The sequence below is a fragment of the Fonsecaea nubica genome (assembly GCF_001646965.1).
Source record: "Fonsecaea nubica strain CBS 269.64 chromosome Unknown Scaff9, whole genome shotgun sequence".
In the NCBI taxonomy this organism is placed as follows: Eukaryota; Fungi; Ascomycota; class Eurotiomycetes; order Chaetothyriales; family Herpotrichiellaceae; genus Fonsecaea; species Fonsecaea nubica.
The window spans coordinates 161,870-177,034 of record NW_019173682.1 but is presented as its reverse complement, the minus strand read 5'-3'; the positions used below and the strand labels follow the sequence as shown (position 1 = coordinate 177,034).

The 15,165-nt window shown below is 52.2% G+C and overlaps 5 protein-coding genes across 5 annotated transcripts; 4 read left to right on the top strand and 1 right to left on the bottom strand.

Annotated features, from left to right (window-relative positions):
• Nucleotides 1-1,011: 1,011 nt before the first annotated feature.
• AYO20_02139 (hypothetical protein) lies at nt 1,012-2,169 on the bottom strand (the record flags this gene model as incomplete). The annotated part of the gene is made up of 4 exons (XM_022640445.1): nt 1,012-1,320; nt 1,378-1,781; nt 1,837-2,032; nt 2,092-2,169. 4 exons carry the CDS (start codon nt 2,167-2,169, stop codon nt 1,012-1,014), a joined length of 987 nt encoding a protein of 328 aa, XP_022503502.1.
• A 3,147-nt stretch (nt 2,170-5,316) lies between these two features.
• Nucleotides 5,317-5,897, top strand: AYO20_02138 (hypothetical protein; the record flags this gene model as incomplete). The annotated part of the gene is made up of 2 exons (XM_022640444.1): nt 5,317-5,607; nt 5,661-5,897. 2 exons carry the CDS (start codon nt 5,317-5,319, stop codon nt 5,895-5,897), a joined length of 528 nt encoding a protein of 175 aa, XP_022503501.1.
• Nucleotides 5,898-6,742: 845 nt separating this feature from the next.
• Nucleotides 6,743-9,998, top strand: AYO20_02137 (hypothetical protein; the record flags this gene model as incomplete). Its single annotated transcript, XM_022640443.1, has 2 exons — nt 6,743-6,775; nt 6,831-9,998. 2 exons carry the CDS (start codon nt 6,743-6,745, stop codon nt 9,996-9,998), a joined length of 3,201 nt encoding a protein of 1,066 aa, XP_022503500.1.
• A 519-nt stretch (nt 9,999-10,517) lies between these two features.
• On the top strand, nt 10,518-11,531 carry AYO20_02136 (hypothetical protein; the record flags this gene model as incomplete). The annotated part of the gene is made up of 1 exon (XM_022640442.1): nt 10,518-11,531. The coding sequence occupies one exon, from the start codon at nt 10,518-10,520 to the stop codon at nt 11,529-11,531; it is 1,014 nt and encodes a 337-aa protein (XP_022503499.1).
• A 541-nt stretch (nt 11,532-12,072) lies between these two features.
• Nucleotides 12,073-15,078, top strand: AYO20_02135 (hypothetical protein; the record flags this gene model as incomplete). Its single annotated transcript, XM_022640441.1, has 1 exon — nt 12,073-15,078. The coding sequence occupies one exon, from the start codon at nt 12,073-12,075 to the stop codon at nt 15,076-15,078; it is 3,006 nt and encodes a 1,001-aa protein (XP_022503498.1).
• Between the last annotated feature and the right edge of the window lie 87 nt (nt 15,079-15,165).

Sequence of the window (15,165 nt, the reverse complement as noted above, 5' to 3'; positions counted from 1 at the left end):
GGGATTCAAGTGCCTGGCCCCATCTTGAAGTTGATCTCTCCGTGTCTGTCTCCCTCCCTCTCCGTCCACATACTATAGAATACTTTAATCTCGCACAGACACCAACCCTAACGAGTAGGCCAAACCTCAAGCCTCGAACCCGACGTATGTATGTCTGTACTTGGATATATAGATCGATCAGTGACCAACGCTGGGAATGTTATTGTGGCTACTAGGAAAATGGAATTTGCAGCATATCTACACTCTACACTCGGACGTTATCGAGTATACATACCCCCCTCCTCCCTAGGTCTACTTGTCACAAGACTTGTACCGCGGACTTACCTACATATCTACGTATCTAGGTAGACACTTGAGGTCTGTAATTGTTTGTGTATGAGGTACATACCGAGATACATGCCATATGAACTCTATTGGCAAATTGGGCAAGGTCGTCTCAATATTAGGGCGATAGGATAAAAGACTGACTAGTTTACGAGAATGCTCGTATGTTATCGCACAAGTGGAGATTCTTGTCCCAAGTTAAGCGTGCCAATGGCAATTTTGCTTTGCTATCTTGGACACCCCTGACACCCATGATCCATGCCACATCTGGTACAAAGGAGCCCGGATGCTTCGGCTTTGGAAGCGAAGTTGGCTCCTGCACACGACTACAAATTACTTTGCACTCGCTCTCTTGAAAAGCATTTCTGTCTCGAGTTCAATACATAATGTATTAGCTATCAGCCCGTTCCATCGGGCCTATTACACTGAAAGCTCCATGCTTGTGCTAAAAGGTACCGTTGGTTTGTCCGTAAAATCCGTTACGCATCAATAGGCACGCTGCGGTGACCATGAACAAGTCAATCGCGCTGAGATTCTGCCCGCCGATTGTTCTTTTTCCCTGCCTGGTGCAGTGGGATACAAGTCGCGCCATTCGAATGTGGGTATCAACAGTGATGTGGAAACAAATCGGAAATTTTTTATCAACCCTCCTACCCGACCCAAATGTGGATCAAGTTATTTTTTCATTCACAGCATCATGATGGCAGCCAGACCTGCAATGCCAGCCAGACCGTTGACAGCCACTGTTGCCACGGGCATGGCCGCACCAGTCGCGTCAGATGCCGCCGAGGAAGCAGCCGATGATGCACCGGACGCGGCAGAACCCGTAGCGCTGGACAGACGTGAAGACGCAGAGCTGGCAACAGACGATGCAGAAGCTTCAGCGGAGGATGCTGCGCTCGAGGCAGCAGAGGATGCCGATGAAGCTTGGGAGGACAGAGACGCCGAGAGGGACGAGGCCGATGCGCTCGCGCCAGAAGCGCCCGATGATGCAGACTGGAACCCGTCAGTGATTCTGACCTTGAAGACTTTTTGCAAACCGATGTTACTTACCCCGGCTCCAACGGCGCTAAAGATGGTGGATGTGCCTACGGCGGTGGTGAAGGTGCTGCCTGCACTGTCGGTGCCAGTTGAAAACAGAGTCTCGGTCGAAACAGGAGTTGAAGAGGCGCCACTGCCACCTGATCCGCCAGCAGCACCAAAGATGGTGGATGTGCCAACAGCGGTGGTGATGGTGCTGCCATCGGAAGTGATGGTCGAAAAGAGCGTCTCGGTAGAAATTGGGGTGGATTCGCCAGAGCCAGAACCCGAAGCACCAGAGCCAGAAGCACTTCCTCCACCAGTGCCAGTAGCAGTGGCATCACTAGCGCCAGTGGCCGTCGCACCACCCACGGTCAAGGCAGAGGTACCAGAGAGAGCACCAACCGAGCTGCCAGCACTGGATGCGGAAGCAGCAGCTAACAGTCATCAGTACAATTGTCCCTCTTTGTCCCGCTGTCCATATTTACTCACCATTGCTGCAGTAGTTTTGACCATAGGTAAGAACTGACGAGATATCGGTGCCGACGGGGCATGATTCAGCGGAGCAGTCGTGGAGGCCATAACTGAAGTCAGAGTTCTTGCACAGGCAGACGACATCAGGCGATCCATTAACGTCAGGGCAACCGAGGGTAGCAGCTTGCGCGATCATGTTATTGAAACACGCTTGCTGGAAGACAGGTCAGCCAAAATTTCTGATCAAGACAGTTTGGGGTACGAGATACTCACACCGCATTGTGGCAAGTCAGCCAGTGTTTGCGCGAAACTTGCGCCAACAAGAGCAGCAGCGATGATGAGTGTCTTCATGGTTGAGGATGAGGGAATCAAGGCCCGTGAATGAAGTTGAGAGTTACGCGACGTAAAGGGTGTGATCAGTAAGATGATGCACCGTATGTGACGACGACGTCGAGAGGTCGTGGGTTAAGGCAGGAAAGAAGGAGAGGACCAAGTCGAGAGATGGTGGCAAAGAGGAAGAAAGTAGGCGTCGAAGCGCGAAATGAGTTGACGCACGCGGTTTTATGGGATGTGTCAAAGGGGTCAGACAGTTGCTGGAAGGTGGAAGTGGGAAGCTTTTTGACTTGGGAAGTGAAGGTCAAGTAAAGGTCAAGCTGGAGAAGTGACGGAAAGTGGAGACGCTGTTGCCAGTGACGAAGCGAGAAAAAGGCACAAGCTCTGAGGATGGATGCGCCTCTAGGAGTACTACAGCATGCAGCAAGATGCAGGACCTAGCGGAGTATTACTCGTAGGCACCCTGACACCTTGACTATCTTCTAAGGAGTACCAGGGGGTAGGGGGTGTAGGCAATGATGAACGAACAAGCTGTACTCATAGCTCTTGACGCCCAGAATCAGGAACCAAGTTTTCCGCAATTCCTTGTTAGACTTTCAGGACGACAAGGGGTATTGGGACCATTGGGACCACTGGAGGGTTTGATGGAGAGGAGGTTGGTGATTGATTGGGTTTGCACTTTGTTCCTGCTGTGAAGCTGGCAGTAATTGCAGTAATTGCAGGGATGTCGATGGCAGCTTGTCGTGCCAGTCCGTCACAGGCTAGATCGCTGAGGGTTGCACAGGCTGAACTCTACCTAGGCGTGCCTTGGTGACCCGTAGGTGACGGCAGCCACTTTGTGACACCGGCAAACTCGATTTTGGACCAACCGATTATCTGTGACCGCCACCCGTTCAGCCACAGCGGGCCCCTCGGGGAGGATCCTCCGGGTACCTCGCTAATTCCCCCATGCCCCAAGTGTCCCCCCCTAATGGCCGCTAAGCCCCTCGACGTGACCTGAAGCTCTGAAACTGGGCCATTATTACGTGTGGGCGATCACCAACCCTATGCCGAACACACTCTAGTCCGGTTCGATTCGAGCTGAACATCGGGCTTCAGAGATCTTGGAGTCAGCACCCAATCGACAATGGCCTCGGTGATTCCCGTCCGCCATCGCCACCGAACAAATCCTGCGTCGGGCATTTGGGCAAAGCGGTCAGGTCATGGACTTCCGTTAGGGCGTACCGATTAATTGTTGATTTCTAGCTTTCCTAGGATGCTAGGGTACACCATCTCAACAAACATGGTGTGCGAATCCAGCCTTGTCCCAGCGTGTCCAACAGACGTAAACCTTCCCGTGACACTGTTCCTGGTGAATGTGTAAGAAGTCGAGAAGTCTGGGGTGTCACCGAGAAGCAGCCGCTGCAGGCACCCCGAGGAATGGAAATTGAGCCTACGAGGAGCCACCTAGTAAGCGTCGCTATCCCCACAGTGACGACACGAATTCACTCGTAGTACTGTGCCTTGTGTACTTACACTTGTTAGTCGTAGATGTGGTTCCTCTTTGTACGAGTACGACGACTGGTAGTATTACTGCTACTTGCAAAGTGGCTCCCTGCGCCCAGTCCAGTCCAAGAAACTTGCCATCACATCATAGTCGGAATTATCAGGTTCGGTGCTTGCCACAAACATGAGCTATAATGAATATCGCAATGGGGTCTTTTCTCCATCCAGCCACCTCCATTACAATTGGCACGGTAAAGAGGAGACGCGTCAACCGTGACCACCACGGACTGGACTACGGTGTTTGCATGGCAAGGAGAATAGATCAGGCCCGGCCTGCTGCAGACCGGTGAGACCAGCGTTGGGCCAGTCAACCTTACGCTGCCAAATCATGGTTCCTGTCACCCAATCTTGCTCCGAAGCACCAAGCTTACGCCCAAGGAAGTTGTCTCTTGGCCATTATTCGAGCAGGGTTGTCCGTAGCTACAGTGCTCGCTAGTAGTAGCGTGTTGGGGCTTCCCAGTTCCGGCACCAAGAAAACATTACCATTTCGCCATTGAATCCATCACCTTTCTCATGTTTCTGCCCGGTCTCTTTGCCTTGTGAGCTCTTGCCAGTAGATCTGTTTGTTTCAAGGCGGAGATTGACTCTCTGCTGCATCACCGTTCAAACGCTTTGGGTCTTGTACTCGGTACACGCCTTCTCCAGTCTGTCCTGTGTCCACATGAGGATTGTGATTGGCACCGATGTAGGTGATCAAACTTAGTTTCACTGATCTCTCCCAGCCACTTCTCGATTCGTGAAATTCATAGTGCTGGAGGAAAAGGCAGACTGCGCCTACCGAGTACAATTATCAGCCACGAAGTCGGTATTTTAATCGGCTTCGGACTTACTTATACATCGCCTCCACAAAATCCTTCGAGTGGTCTGTGCTGAGGCGTCGGTTGTCCGAGAAATGTGGTGGAGCTGCTCGCTAGGCTGCTGACGCCGTGCTTGTTAAGTGCAGGGATGTGTACCGAGTAGGTGTCTAAGGTAACCAAAAATCTTTCACGACCGTCCCTAGTATGAAGTTGTCTTTTGTCGCAAGTCAGAGCAGTACTATTGCACCATAACATCGCACTCCATCTTTCAAGGAGTGGAGAGACAATCTGTCAGGCTGAGAGAGCAGAGTAGGAATCTGCAGCTTCGAGGAGCATGAGCCCTTTCAAGATTTCTGTCTCGCATGAAGTTTCTGGAAGGACTCTGTCGAAGTATAGTCGAAGGTGTGCACCGGAAACAGAGTTCCTTCGCTTCTTCATCTTGCTATACGGCTGTACGAGGTATATCCTGTAACATGAGTGAAGGCTGATAAGGGAACGGCATCATTGAGATGCACACCACTACACCCATGCCATGCACCAAGTAAAACATGCAATACACGCAGTACTGCGCCGTAGTCCATTTCACGTCTTTTTGCTTCCCCGCACGGCACCCCGCACGGCACACGATGGACGCGCTGACGCGTTAATTATTATTGAATTGCCCTTTGTTTACGTGACTCTGGATCTAGAAGTGACTGTGTGCCGATTTTAATACATCTCAGTGTCACAGATTTGTTCGTGTTCGGCAACACAACAACACAATATAAGCACGTGAACGCGTGGATCCCCCTCTATCAGAACTCGTGGCCGGGCCCCTTATAACATGGTCCGTAAAGGTTGCTGTCACGACACAGACGCACAGATCAAGCACAAAGCGGCACGCTACCCAGGTGTGGTCTTCGAGGTAGCATCCTCCCAGAACAGTGAGGAGATGGAAGAGCTTGCAAGACAATACATCATTGAAGGTGGTGGAAATACTTGTCGGGTCGTGTTTCTAAGTGTCAACCATGGTACTTCCAAGAAGGCGACTCTCAGTATTTGGAAACCACAAATAACTGCAAGTACTGACGATTCACTACCAATGCTGTCGGTGGAGACGGAGGTAGCCAACCTGGTACGTCCCTGCAGACTTCTGTTTATCCGCGTCTATTGACTTTTCGACCACAGACGTTCCGAAATGCCGATGGTGGACCTTCTCCGGGCTGGTGGATGGCGTTTCCTGTCGCAGATTTCGCCCCCAAGTCATTGATCCCCGAATCCGTCCTTCACACGTCGATTTACATTTCCTCCAACGACCTGCGTACATGTCTCGGCGAAGCAGAAGTTGAACGGCGAGCGTGGAACTCGGGAGGGGGGATAGTCGATCCGGATCTACCTCTTCAATTCGATGTCCCTCCAGCGTAGGTTGCTGCGGCAGAAGAGTAAGCAATCGTGACGAGGAAATGCCGGGAGTAAAAGAGGCTACGTGGCCTATCACGTGACACATGGTTTGCAAGTCAGCGTCGAGCCGGATACTGCTTCGACTAATTATCGGTGTGCCCGTACAGAACGCCACGACACTGAAGCCGACCCTCGGAGCTTTGTGTGTTTAAGTCGGTGTCCTGGTCAGTCCTATGTGGAATCAGGTATGGATTAGACGCGGCTGCATCACCCTATTTGCATGTCGCAGAGCTGTAAGCTGATCATGGTCACGACGACGAAGATTGCGTTGGCATGCACCACACGGCATCTTGAGCAGGCAGACCTCGTGGGTCTCGTTGAGCCTGTGCCTCCTGCATTTTGGTGTAGAGGACTTGGTCCACTGCCTGGATAGACTAGCTGAAGATAGCAACAACCAAGGTGCGACGAATGCAGGTGTTAATGTCAAATATTCCTGATGTCTTTCGAGCCACGTTGCTGCTCGGAGTACAAGGGAATCATCTTCATGGGTATTCCTCTCGTCAACAGGCTCCCGGACCGTGAAAGGCAGATATCGCCCTCTGAGATCTTCTCTCGCGCAGATGCACGTCTACTTGCTTGTTATGCCTAAATCGAGTGTTTACACACCAGGAGCGAGACGAGGCTTGGTGCCCAGGGGAACTGAAAAATATGCCAAGACGCCAAGCTTCGCCACACGTGCTGCCAGGCCGCCGTGGCTGTGCATTTGTCTGTCACAGTTGTTCCTGGCATCATGGTCTAGACAATGTCGTCGAAAACATGCAGTCATCTGCGGATAGAATGTCTTGAGGGCTACTTACAGTCATTCCATGATGGAATCCTCGCGGCAGCAGGCTTTCCAGCGGGTACGTTGCTGCATAACTTTCGGCAGGAAATTTCCACAACTAACGTGTCACCCAGCTGCGTCCACCTTGTGTCGAGCTGAGCTCTGTCGCTCTCAAACTCAAGGCTAATCAGACATCTGCGAAGGTAGTCTTGCTGGCACTGGAACAGGTGCACCGGGTTCTCTGCTCACTTGGGGATGAGAATCTGCTTGATGAGAAGTTGGCCGAATACGCCTTCTTTCCACTGACTCATGTTTTCAATCAATCCCCGCGGATATCATCCCGAGGACTCGAGCTGGCTGTCAGATGTGTGCAAATTCTGGTGTCGAAAGGATGGGGAGACAAGCTTCTTCCCGAGATGGCCAAGCAGCTGCTCATCCTCTTGGGCTTGCTGGTTTCCCAAGGACCTAACCGACCGGAGCAGCCTCCTACAGATGAGCTGAAAGTTGCGTCATTCGAATGCATGGCTGTCCTCGTCCGTCAGACAACTTTACAAAAATCGACGATCCTGGAAGGTGTCGGCAGCAGGAACATTGTAGACCAATTGGTCTACCAACTACTTGAAGCACTAGTAGATGCCTCATCCGAGGCCGTCCAGATCAGCGCAACCCTTGTACTTCTTGAGCTTCAGCGTGCCATCAAGAGTCGAGCATTATTAGCCAGTCTGCTTCCACGTACTGTGTCTACATTGGTCAAAGTTCTTCGACCTAGTACTCAGGCCCGTCGAACGAGAAAGGTTCTTGTTGGCTACTTGGACCTGATGACTGAAGTTTTGAGAAACGTCCTCACTGATGGTAACGGTCCGGACAAAACTACTTCGGCGATTCAGACCAAGTCTCCCGCAGCACGAGATGCTGATGATGAGGTCATCCTGGACAAATCCTGGTTCAATGCGACAGCATCTCAAATCGACCTGGCTCTGATCCAGGTAGTCAAATTGAGGACTCATGACAGTCCTGATGTTGCTGAAGCTCTTCTTAAGCTTTGCCTGACAGTTATCGATGACTGTTCGCAGACTCTCGCTCAATCTGTGCCTCTGATGGTGGAGACGCTTGCAGTCCTTTGCCGATCCCCTGATGGATCAAAGGCAAGATCTGCTCTCAAATACTTGATAACGTCGAGGCCAGAGATAGCCGAAATTCTGACCGCGAAATTTTATGACTGGTCTCAAGCACTCCCCCGGGTGATGCAAGGTAATGACGACAGACCCAAGCAGCAGTTGCTGAAGCAGGTGACGACGTCGTTCATCGCGTTGACGGAGAGTTCAAGTGCCACAGACGAAGAAATGTGGAAATTTGCTTCAATGTTAATCGATACTGTTGCAGCAGGAGTTAAATCGAGTTCAAATAAGGCAAAACTGGTCAACGAAGCGCCCCAGATCTCTCCGGGCGAGCTTATTCGGCAGTCTAGACGATCAGAACATGAGTTTATGCCGGTTATCCTGAATCATCAGAGCCAGCAATCGTCTACGCAAGAGCTCACAAACCTGATTGCCACACTTAGGTCGCAGGCCTTCAGCCAGAACATTACACGCAGCCTTGTTGATCATGTGCATGATCCTGATGTTGACAGGAAATTATCGGCAGCATGGCTCGCCCTCCAGTTCCTGAGATCTGACAGCGGCAATGCATTCGACATGATGGAGCTCGTGGACGACAGTGTTTCCCCCCCTGACTTCTCACTTTCCCGTCCCTTTCTCATAACCGATCTTTATTCAAACACTCTGCCATTTCTGACGGAATATCCTGACCTCGAAGGTGAAGCAGACACAGACTGGCGGCTGGTGGCACTGTCTCTCGAAAGTTTAACACTGCAGGCTTCTCAGCTCCGTCAATCGTACAGACCTGAGTTAGTGGAGACATTATTTCCATTACTGACTCTGCTCGGTTCCAAGAATGCATTGCTCCAGCAGCATGCAATGACGGCCCTGAACCTGTTGGCCACAGCATGTGAATATGAATCAGCCTCTCAGATGCTGATCGAGAACGTGGATTATCTAATCAACGCTGTTGCGCTGCGGCTCAATGCCTTTGATGTTTCTCCCACTAGTCTACAAGTGATCGGAATGATGATTCGTCTCTGTGGTGGAAAGCTTCTCCCGCATCTTGACGACCTCATCGGAAGCATTTTTAGCGCCTTGGATACTTTCCATGGATATTCGAATCTCGTCGAACGGTTGTTTGACGTTCTTACAATGGTAGTGACAGAGAGTTCCAAGAAGCCTGCCATTATTGCAATACAGTCCGCAGCAGCACCTGACAGCAAACGAAATGTCTCAAACCACGTATCCTGTTTACAAGATATCCTCGGCGACTTACAAAACAGGAAAAACAGACATCGTCAATCTGAAGAGGAAAAGGAGGACATTATTGGTGCCCCTCACCGACCGTGGACCACTGCTGAAGATGGTGTGCGAGGCGAGGAGCAAAGAAGCCTATCCGACGAGAATGAAGAGGTAGAGGATGATCAACCGTACCAGCAGACCGCAGACCAGAAGGAGACCGAGATATCCAAGTCCCACCAGCTTCTACTCCATATTGCACAGTCCACGGTTCCACATTTGTCCTCTCCTTCGCCGAAGGTGCGCTCTACTTTGTTGCACATGCTGCAGGAGATATGTCCACTCCTTGCAGGGCATGAGAATACCTTTTTGCCCTTGGTGAACTCCATCTGGCCGGCAGTGATTTCAAGACTACTTGCTGGGAGCGATCCAGGCGCGGCGAATGCGCCATATATCGTCAAGGACGCCGCCCTCACATTAGCCGAAATCTGCCGTGCAGCAGGGAATTTCATGTCCAGCCGAATTGAAGACGTCTTTGACGAGCTTGAGATCCTCTTCGAGAAAACATATTCGAGTGTCGTCGGGATAAAAAAGCGGCAGAAGGCGATTACGATGCCGGAGATGAAAGAACTAGAATTGCCCACTTCTCTAACCAGGTCGATTCAGAAAACCCACGAGGCTATTTCGTCATTCGATCAGACTTCTCTAGCCCCATACGGCGGCATGAGGTCGTCAGACGCTCAGATCCTGGAAGCACTTGTGTCGTTGTTAATTACCATTCTTGAGCATGTTCGGATCTCTGAAGACAATGTGGACAAGGTCTTCATGCTTCTTGGCCCTCTCATACACACGGAAAGAGTACGGCAGGCATTACTGAAGTCTAATGAAGATGCCGTATGGCTAATCGACAACCGTCCGCCTTGGTCCGGGTCCGCAGCAATTGCTCGTTTTCAGCGCAAATAAGAACAGACTGGGAGAGCCTGCGAGATTGCTGCGCCCCTTGACTTAGGAGTTGGAATCATGTCTGCCTGCTGATGATGAACCCCTCGGGCATCTTTGGGGCCTTGGTATTGGCAGACGGACGGAAGTTTGCCCATGAGGTGCTCCACAACTCGGAGTTAACTGGTTTCCAGAATAGTTGGGGGCCTGCCAAACCACATGCCAGCAACGACAGAGACCTATCCTCAATCTCAGCTTTGAGGCCTCTTACTGGACCCCAATGTACTAAGTATCCTGGAAAGGGAGAAACGAAAGTCCAGCATCTGTCGGAGATTGTACACCATGCATAAACTGCTGCACAGGGCGCCGTGGCTGAAAGGGACTCGTCGTCTCGGGAAACAGGCAACGTATAAGACGTGGACATCCCAACAGTCTTCGGGAGATATTTGACTGCTGGCCGCTCGTTCAAGGTCATTTCACGCTGATTCAGTACTCGTCGACCACAATTACCAGCACGTACAGGACAGGCTCTAACCTAACATCATGTCAGGCGCCGGTCAATTTATCCGCGGTCAGCTTTCAACTCCACCACTTCCACAAGTTGACTTGACTGGTCGAACCATCTTGGTGACAGGAGCCAATTCTGGATTGGGTTTTGATGCTGCCAGATTGTTGGTGCAGTTGAATTGCAGCACCATCGTCCTTGCGTGTCGCACCCTCGCGAAAGGGGACCAGACGAAGGAGACTATTCTACAGTCAATCTCCAGCGAAAACCGGGGACGTCCGCAGCCAACAATTATCGTCTTCGAACTCGACCTGTGCTCCTTTCCGAGTGTGGTCGCCTTTTCAGAGCGATGCAAAGATCTCCCCAGGCTCGATGCCGCGATTCTCAATGCCGGCATTCAACGTACGGAGTTTACACTGGTGGAAGGATACGAGATGACTATTACCGTGAATGTTATTTCGACATTCCTCCTGGCTTCACTGCTCATTCCTATCCTGCGCGACTCGGCGAAAAAGTACAACATCACCCCGAACCTTGCCATTGTTGGATCGGCAGTGCATTTCGCGGCCAACGACAAGGAGATAACGACTCCTGCTGAGGGACAGATTCTCAACACAGTGTCGGATCCTAAGAAGGCCGATATGAAAGGGCGATATTACCTTAGCAAACTCATGGTGATGCTGCTTGTCAAATATCTGGCGGCGCGGTTGACAGAAGCGGCGAAGAAAGACCCAGCCAATAAACCGTTGGTGGTCGTCAACAATGTTGCGCCCGGGCTTTGCAAGACCAACTTTTTCCAGAACTACACGCCTGCGCCCACTAAAGTCCTGATCGGGATCCTTGGGCGATCTAGCGAGCACGGCGCGCGAACGCTGGTTCATGGAGCTACAGCGGGAAGGGAGACCCATGGACAGTATTTGAGTGAGTGTCGGGTCAAGAACTATAGCAACTTTGTCAAGAGTGCCAAGGGAGATGAAGCAGCGAAAAGGATCTGGCAAGAACTGACAGCCTTGTATCAGAAGATTAAGCCTGGGTGTACGAGGGAGCTTTGATGAGAGCGAGACTGCGGTGATGCAAAGAAGCAGGGAGGGGTGACTCACATCAGGATAGCTGGTTCTCAATGTCACGTATGTACCATGTCAACTCTTTGCAATAAGCATACCAATAGGAAATGGTATGTGGTAGTGATAATTCAAATTTCTCGTTAGATTGTGAGCTGGGGGGAGTTTGATTGAGACTGGAAATGCGAGCTGCGGGAGTTGATATCATCATTTCTCTGCCTTCGTCGTCTTCTTCGTCTGTCACCACTGCGCAATCTACAGTCATGTTCACTCTTCATCTCCTGACACCAATGTCAATCTCGAATCAACACCAACTTCCTGTCCTGGCTGTTGAACCTGCGATATCCGTCCCAATAAGCGACCCGCACTAAGCAAAGTTTCAATTCGGGAACATCGCGCCACTCTAACAGACGATCTCAATCATCGAATCCTGCGTGCCTGTTCATCCTGCATCCCATCCCATGCCCATGACTGCCAGCCCATCCCCACATTCTAGTTGAGATCTGAACTAGGACGAAGCAGGCCCTATCCAATGGCAGAATTCTCCGCCCTCACGACAAAGTTCCGCGCAAATCTGGACAGCCAGCACCCGGGAGGACACAAAATCAGCAAGCGAAATCGACAGCCCATTTCCTGCTTCAACTGCCGGATCAAGAAATTAAAATGCGACAAAGGTCATCCATGCGAGACCTGCGTCAAACGAGGCGACGAGTCAAGCTGCGTTTACGGCAATATCCCTTTGCCTAGAGCATCCGACACAGGCACCACCAATGGCACGAACCTGGCTCATGCGACAAACCGGCGAGGACAAGCGCAGGATAGGCTCCGGCATTTGGAGCAACTCGTCATGCAAATGGTGGGAAACACGACGAGTGCGCAGTCTTCGCATGGATCGGAAGCCGCTGCGAGCCCTGGTTCGGGACATGATAACGATGCCTCAAATGCCAGCATGGCAAAGGAAGGACACCTTCAGTACGGCACCTCGGAATCGCGCTACGTCGGTTCGACGCACTGGTCTGCAATCCTGGAAAGTATACAAGAACTCAAGTCTGCGCTTTCGAATAGCAGCAATGGCCAAGGAGGCCGCCCATCGACGACTGAGCTTGATGAGGGCGAAGACGTCGAACCACAAGAAATAGAAGGCCTGTTTGGTTCGACAAGCCATATTTCGCTCTCTCAGATCCTGTCGCAGGCCCTCCCTCCACGACTACAAGTCGACCGTCGTCTGTCCACCTACTTCAACAGCCGGTATCTGGTCATTCCCTTCATCCACACGGGCCAATTCCGAAGACAGTACGAACAATTTTGGCGCACGCCGCTAGAGATGCCTCCCCTCTGGGTTTCCATACTATTCTCCATCTGTTGTATGTCTGCTACCTTGTCCGAAGCCGTGGGCTCGGAGCCGTCCACTCCAGAAGATCAACTGAGTCCACGGATGAGTTTTCTCAACGCTGCCGGCCAATGTCTCCGCCTCGGCGGCTTTATTCGCCCCAAACGCTATGTGGTCGAAGCTCTGGCCCTGTATGCGCAATGCAAATACATGGCCACGCTGGATCCGTCGCGCGAAGTCAGCATCATATTCCCCATCCTTGTGCGGCTCGCGTACCGAAGCGGCTACCATCGCGATCCATCCCAATTCCCTCATCTCTCTGTGTTTGAGGGTGAACTTCGGCGGCGCGTCTGGGCAATGTGTCTGCAATTCGACCTCATGGTTTCTTTTCAACTGGGCTTGCCCAACCAGATCCCGCCGAATAGCTGGGATACGTTACCTCCATCAAACCTGATGGACAGTGACTTTGATGAGCATACTCTGGTCTTGCCACCGTCCCGGTCGGAGGAAGAAGCAACGCAAGTACTGTATTTCATTGTCAAAACTCGTCTGATGACCACATTCGGCAAGGTCTGCGCGCACGCGCTCTCGTTTCGCGACTACTCAGAGGAGGAGGTCATGGATCTCGACCGCGAAGCCCGCGCCGTATACGCCACTGTACCCCAGATTCTACATATTCGTCCCATGTCACAATCCTTTGCCGATCCCAGCTACCTCATCATGGTGCGCACCAATTGCGAGTTCCTCTACCAAAAATCGCTCCTCGTGCTACACAGGAAGTACATGACGCAAGGCAGCCATCCAACTTCCACCAAAATATGCACAGATGCCGCCACGGCGATCACACGACATATGCTCGATCTGCACAAGGAGTTGAAGCCCGGGGGCCAACTTCATCAGGATCGTTGGATGTTGAGTTCGTTCACCATGAATGATTTCTATCTGGCCGCAATGGTCTTGTGTTTGGCGGTGAGTATGTGGAGGAAAGCGAATCCCGGAAGGAACCTCGAGAATTCCGAGGACGACAAAGTGGTCGAGCAGTTCCAGCTGTTGAAGGCCGCGTTTGGAATCTGTGAGGAACTGAGTCCCACGAGCAATGAGGCGAAGAGAGTGGCAGACATTCTGAAGGTGGTTCTGAGTGAGATTGCAAGTCCAGTGACGGTTGCACAATCGACATGGTCAGGCTCATTTGGTGGCAAATCGAGGGATCCCAGGAGCAACACGTCGGTGTCGATCACCCACTCGGAAGGACAAACACAAGAATCTTCAACATTACCACCTCAGACGGCCGTGCAACCAGGGCGATTTGCGGGTTCTGTCATGTTTCCGATGCAGTACGACATCTCTATGGTTCAGCCGACACTATCAGATCAACAGAACGGCGGCGGATTCTCGAACTATCCGTCCTCGTCGACATCGTCTCATATTCAGCAGGGCCAGCCTGGCGTTGGGGAAGGACGTGGTAGCGATGGTGACGGTAGTGGCGGTAACTACTTTACCCCAGCATTCAATAACTCCAGCATCACCGACGGCAGCGCTACGCTGAACCCCCACCTGCGTCTCATGCCGGGCATCCAGAACCCAGGTCTCGGCCCGAACCCGTTTATGAGTTTTCTTCCATTCAGTCCCACGTATTTTCCACCAACACCGAACCCAGGCCCCGCGACAGCCGCTACGAGTGCGGTGACGGGGACAACCTCGTCCTCTTCTGACCTCCCTGCCGAGGACATGGCGGCCAACAGCTCGATGCCACCGAACCTCGACGTCGACTGGGCATTCCTCGACCAATGGATGTCTCTGCCGAACCCGGACATCCTGGCCATGACTGAGGGTGCCCCTGCACCTGCACCTGCACCAGCGCCGGCCTCACAAGCTACCGCATCGAATCCAATCCCGCAGCACTCTATGGCGTGGAAACCGGGATCCTCACTCGCCCGGCCAGACGAGTATTCCCCTCAAGATCAAAGCGCCAGAAGCGCCGGGTCTAGCACAGGCGCGGTAGATGTGACGACAGCGACGGACTGGACGAGCACGCCTTTCCGCTTTCTCGGCGGCGAGCGGACACAACGCGACAAAGTCGCCCAGGCGGATGATACGCCGATGGCGGACGCGGGCGCTGGCTCTGGTGGCGCTGGCGCAGGCGTCAACGGTGCTGCCACCAGCTCCCCTAGACGACAGAGAGCATATGCGGGCGATGTCGCGTACTAAGTACCAAGTACCAAGTACTACTGTAGGTACGAAGCAGGAGACATCACCACGGACACAATCTAACGATCTGCCTATCCGGGTATCTAC